Source organism: Acinonyx jubatus, chromosome D4 (assembly GCF_027475565.1).
Source record: "Acinonyx jubatus isolate Ajub_Pintada_27869175 chromosome D4, VMU_Ajub_asm_v1.0, whole genome shotgun sequence".
NCBI lineage: Eukaryota > Metazoa > Chordata > Mammalia > Carnivora > Felidae > Acinonyx > Acinonyx jubatus.
The window spans coordinates 7,625,559-7,631,170 of NC_069391.1; the positions used below are offsets into that span (position 1 = coordinate 7,625,559).

The following is a 5,612-nucleotide window of genomic DNA, read 5'->3' on the forward strand; positions in this document are numbered from 1 at the left end:
TGGAGCCCCCACATCACCCCTCATAGTAATATGGGGAAGAAAGGCAAGAAGGAAATAGCAGGTAACATTAAATTTCCAGATACCTTGCAGCCCATTGACAAATAATTGAGGCTGGCAGAGAAGACTATTTCACGGGGAAATCCCTACTATCTTAATGTTAATGTTTTACTAGAGGGAAAAATATCTTAGCTTGACAATATCTAGGCCTCCAGTATTCTGTAAATCTTCTTTAGCATATTAACATCTCTTAGAAAACTTACCTTGACTTTACCTCTTCCATGGCCATGGTGTATAACCAGTCACTCCTCACAGTCCCAATATAGCTCTTTCTGCCCACGGATCCTGTCCCTGTGCTTTAATAAAATCACATTTTTGCACCAAAGATGTCTTCAAGAATTCTTCCTTGGCCCTTGGCTCCAGAGACCCCCCATCACCCCAGCACTTCATCACTGGTGAAGTGGGGGTGCCAGCAACTCAGCCCCCCAACCCTCTCCAGCTGCCTGGCTCTGGCTGGGCCTCTGCCATTAGACCATTCAGCTGGTGGCTGAATATGGGTGTGAGATGTGAGATGAGGCCCCTCAGTGTGCTAGGAGGCAGGGGCAAGTGAGGGCTGCTGCTGGTGTAGGGTTGGGCCTGGAGTTGGGAGCTAGAAGCGTTCAGTCAGACTGGACTCTGCTTCTATGGCCTTCATCCCTTTCTAGGGATCACAGTTTCTGGGAGTGATGCTAATAGCCTGCCTTTTGCTCTTTTCCCTCTCAGATGGCCCAGAGGTCAAGGAACACAGAATGGGGACCGGGGGACATATGTTTATTTAGCAACCAAGGAGGGGTTCTGTCAGCTGGGCAGCTGGGGAGCAGCTGGTGGGCTGTGCAGTGAGAAGGGTCCCCTGGTTCTCTCAGTGGTTTCCAGGCTGGTGGGAACAGCTGGGCGGTACCCTGGGCAGACAGCAGTGGGAGGGGATGGGGTAGAGAGAGCCAAAGGGCACCTGAGAGGGAGTCAGGGGAATAGAGAGGGCAGCAGTGCTGGGCAGGTGGGACAAAGGCAGACCTGGGACCCCCCTCCAGCTGCACCATGGCTCCCATCAGCCCCCTCTGCAGCCATACTTACCGCACACTTGCTCATTTATCCACGCACTCATCTGTGGGGGACAGAGTGGTCAGCATGGGCAGAGATGTGTTTGTGGTATCCCTGACCTCTAGGGCCCCTGCACTGCCTCTGGGCTGCCTTGGCCCTAGGTTGGCCCAGCTACAGAAGCTCTGGGGATCCCCTCACGGATGGTATAGCAGAATGATGGATGATGGTACAGGGGACTGAGGGAGAGGCTTGAGGACAAGAAGACCTGGGTGACACCCATTCTCCAAAGGAGGCAGGTGTGGCCCAGCCACAGTTCTGATTGAGCACCAAGCCTTCTGCCTGTTTGCCTGCTGAGTCCTGACAGATCCTCAGCCTTGGGGAGGCAATTGCGCAGGCCAGGCTGCCTGAAGACAAGGGCGCCTCCCAAGTCAGTAGTGAGCCAGCCCCAGGGCAAAAGGGAGGTGGCCCAGGAGAAACGAGCCTGGGCAAAGGGAGAGGTGACCAGGCAAGGAGACTGAGGAAACTTGGCCCCAGATGTGTAATTCTCATGTGGGCAGGCCTGAGCTATTGTGAAGGAGGAATATTTGGGAACCAGAACCCTCGATGTGGCAGGGTCTTCCTGAACCTGAAGTAGCTCCTGGGGCTCCAGTAACTGTAGCAGGGACCTGGGTCCCTCCTCTACCCCCTTCCCTAGTGAGGCAACATCAGACCTGGCTAGTCCCCAAGTGCCCTTCCTCTCTTCCCAACTGGTGACTACCGATGGGGATAGGGAAGATGATGTGGTCTTCGGTGAGTCCCAGGGATTTGGCGAAACTGATGAAGATTTCCTTCAGCACAGAAGGCAGGTCCTTGTTCCTCCCTGTGGCCAAGATGGTTGGTTAGTGGCTGGCAAAAGTTCCATAAATATTGTTGAACATGTGAATGAAACCTCAGACCCCTTTCTCATGAGAGGTTCTGTGGAAAGACCCCTGTCCCACCACCCAGGGACTCAGAGTAAAGGGGATGTGAGGGCTGGATGTGATGGGCCTCTTTTCCCCCAGCATGAACAAGAGCCAGGTCTCAGAGGGGGTAAGACGCACCATAGAGTGTAACCTTGATGTACTCCTGGTTGTTGAAAACTTTCTTGAAGTACAGTATGGCAAACTGGTTGTAGTTTGTGGTCACCACTCGGGTAGTGTAGTTCTGCGTTCCAGTGTAACCTGCATGGTGGATGGTGAGGGATCAGCATGCCCTGGCCAGGCAGAGGGAGCTATTGCTTCCTCCCTGGCCTCCACAGTTTGGTGTCTGCATGGAGGGGCAGGGAGGTCTGGGGCCCTGGAGATGCACCCCACTCAGGACTCACGCTCAATATTGCTCAGGTTGAATTGGCCTAGATGCAAATTTGGGATGAAAATTTTGGTCCAGTGGTCACAGCTCTGGTCCCTGTGCAAAAAAGAGATGGGTGGGTAAGAAGGTGACAGCCCACCATGCCACAGCAGGAGACCCGCACCCCACCCCTGGTTTGGGCCTGGCTCTTTCCCACTGAGCCTATCCCTGCCTGTCCCTGCCAACTCTGCCCTGAGTCACCTGACCTGCTCAGACTCTCCCTCCAGCACCTGTTGCCTTCCTTCTTCTGGGCTGTTTCCCCTTGGTCGCCTTCCCTCTATACTGTCTTCCCCCACATGTGGCATTTGTCCCTTATTCTTTTTTTTTTTTAACTTTTTCTCAATGTTCATTTTTGAGAAAGAGAGAGACAGAGCAAGAGTGGAGGAGGGGCAGAAAGAGAGGGAGACACAGAATCTAAAGCAGGCTCCAGGCTCTGAGCTGTCAGCACAGAACCCTATGCAGGGCTCAAACGGACAAACCGTGAGATCATGACCAGAGACAAAGTTGGACACTTAAACAACTGAACCACCCAGGTGCACCTGTCCCCTATTCTAATCTTGTAGGCTCCTGCTGTAACCTCTCCTGGGGGAATTACCACTGAGGCTCTAATCTGCTGGACGCCAAAGACTCCCTTAGTTGTTGGGCCAACCCTGACCTCTCACCTGTGTCCCATCTGGTCCCATAGCACCCGAGGCCTGATCTCCCCACACCTGTGTTTCTTTCTTCTGCTCTTTCCATGACAGATGCAAGAGCCCCACCCAAGTAGAGGGCCAGAAAGTGAGAGGAGCTGGATAATCCTTGGCTCCTTTCTCTAGGTCCTAATCTGCCCCCACTCTGGTACTCTGGTCATCTCCCACCTATGACTTGATCAGCCTCCTGGGCTGCACATCATCATTCCTCTTCCTGCTGCAGCCACACCCACTCCTCACCAGTACCTGAGGCCCCCCGACACTGTGGTCACCGCCCCTCTCCAGACCAGTCATCAGCTTCTGCTCAGGGCAGCCATGAGATGTCTTGCTGTTTCTTGAAGAAGTGGCTCTCTCTGACTCAGTCCACCAGCCCTGTCATGAAGGTCCCAAACCTCCTTCTGATGCAGGTTGTTTTCTTAAGGCCTGATCCACAGATCATCTCCCTGGAAGCCCTTGACAAAGCCCTAGATAGGATCTCAGGCTGGATCCAGCAACCCTCCCCCCATTCTAGGATACCCTGAGTTCTCTTTGTCTTATCACTGATGACCACCTTTGTCCATCCCCATTACTGTTCTGTGTCTGTGCTGAAGTGACCAAGAAATTTTGATCTAGTGAATGAAAGAAGAAATAAATACAGGGATCCAGCATAGGATGAATGATCATCTTTCAGCTTCGGTCACCCCTTGGCTATGTCTTCAGTATGCCTCTTGGACTCCCAGGGCAGCCCTCTAGGCCCCACATGTTCCCCTAGTAGGTGGTAGCTCTCACCAGACCACGGTAGAGGTGACATTGTAGCTGTTGTCTTCGTTCAGCACGTAGGTGGCAGTATACATCTTCAACTGGCTGTGTTTTTCTTTATTAAATCCGTTCCCTGCCAATCCTAAGACGTACCATTTCCCCTGGAACTACAATGGGAACTGATGATAGAGCAAGAAGAAGCCCCAAGGGGGCCTCCTGCTCCATCCCTGCAGGCACCTCTAGGCAGCCTACCATGAACAAGATGTCCCTCACCTGGGCTGGAGGAACCCAGACTGGCCACACAGGCTGCTCTGATAAAGCCAGGAGAAGCTGGAGCCCATCAGGACAGGCTGGAGCCCTGAGTGTGTCAGGGACAGGGTGACACTTGGCAAGTGGCCAGCTGGCGACCATGAGTCTCAGTTTTCTCACCATGTAGAAGGCCTGAAAATGTTCCCACCTTGAGTGGACTTCAGGGATTATGGAAGAGAGTGTGACCCAGTGTAGTTCGGTTCAGCTGACCCTCTTGTCAGCAAGGTTGCATACGGATGGGGGCATGAAGTGTTCCTACCATGAGGGAACCCAAGGGCAGACTGAGCTAAAGCCTGAGCCCATACTGCCTTTCCTCTCCTCTGTTGACACTCTTTCCAGGGCCTGCCTGCAGCTGCCCCTCCAGGTCACTTACCTTCTCATTCTGGAAGTCAGATTGCAGAGGGACCCTGAGTAGAGGTGGGGCTGGGATAGGGTTTGGGGTGGAGTCCTGAGCTTGGGTCTGCAGGGCCCCCAGCAGGGCAAGGCCCAGCCACAAGAGACCTAGGGCCATGACTTCAGGGCCAAAGAAGCAGGCAACATTCCAGATGTTACCTGAAAGGGGATGAGTGAGGAGCCTTCTGGAGGCATGCTATTTATGGTCTCTGTGTCCAATGGCTCACCCAGGGTGGAGCTACTTATCCTTTGCCAAATCCTGGAAGGGTGAGGCAATTGCCAGCAACTCATGCTGAGGATCATGGCAAGCTCTCTACCCTTTCCCTCAGGTCAGGATTATGCAAGATGAGGGGCAGAAAGGTCCAGGAGGCTGGACGATGCATTCCCCATATCTCCACATCTCTGGCAAGGACACTGACTCCCTCCACACTCTCTTCTCCCTGGTTAGCACTGTGTGAGGACAAGGGTCTCTGATCTGGACCAGCTGTCATCTCTGACCTCCAGGAGCCTCTCTCTGGGGCCCAAGTGCAGGGTGGGGTAAGTGTGGTGGGACCCCCATCCTGGACCTGATGAAAGCAGAGAATGCCTCAAACCAACAGAGCCCAAGCTGCTTTGTGCTTCTCCAAAGGGACAGGGAAAGGGAGGCAACCCAAAGGGACATTCCTGGTAGGGAAGGACAGAGTGTACCCTGTGCTGCTCATGGAGCCCAGATCCTGGCCCTCCCAGGGACCCACCCTAGGCCGTGGCACAGGGTGAAAAACCCTTCCCCTCCCCCTACCACCGAAGGCCTACTGGGGAATGTTCCTGATGAGGGAACATAAGGCAAGCTGAGGGGAAAACACATGCTAGCATGCTCCCCTCCCCCCAGGTGGGATCTGTGTGACATTCCTCAGGCACTCCTGGACACCCAAGAACAAAGGAAAGGAAAGAAATCAAATGGTTAAGTGATAGAGAACACAGTCCTCCATCAGTTTACCTATGTCCTAGTAAATTAGGAGAAAAGGGGAATCTTACCAAGAGCCTAATCTCCAGAAAACTACACTC

General features: G+C 53.5%; 1 protein-coding gene across 1 annotated transcript; it reads right to left on the bottom strand.

The window, feature by feature from the left end:
* Positions 1-1,118: 1,118 nt before the first annotated feature.
* Positions 1,119-4,686, bottom strand: LOC128310914 (neutrophil gelatinase-associated lipocalin-like). The gene is made up of 6 exons (XM_015062388.3): positions 4,549-4,686; positions 3,897-4,033; positions 2,417-2,496; positions 2,154-2,273; positions 1,832-1,933; positions 1,119-1,138 (listed from the first exon to the last, which is right to left on the bottom strand). The coding sequence occupies exons 1-6, from the start codon at positions 4,684-4,686 to the stop codon at positions 1,119-1,121; spliced, it is 597 nt and encodes a 198-aa protein (XP_014917874.1).
* Between the last annotated feature and the right edge of the window lie 926 nt (positions 4,687-5,612).

Excerpts from the sequence above, each read along its gene's own strand:
- LOC128310914 (XM_015062388.3), bottom strand. The coding sequence starts at position 4,686 with ATGGCCCTAGGTCTCTTGTGGCTGGGCCTTGCCCTGCTGGGGGCCCTG. Across the intron at positions 1,934-2,153 it reads CATCAAGGTTACACTCTATG|GGAGGAACAAGGACCTGCCT; the intron begins GTGCGTCTTACC and ends TCTTGGCCACAG. Across the intron at positions 1,139-1,831 it reads CATCTTCCCTATCCCCATCG|ATGAGTGCGTGGATAAATGA; the intron begins GTAGTCACCAGT and ends TGTCCCCCACAG.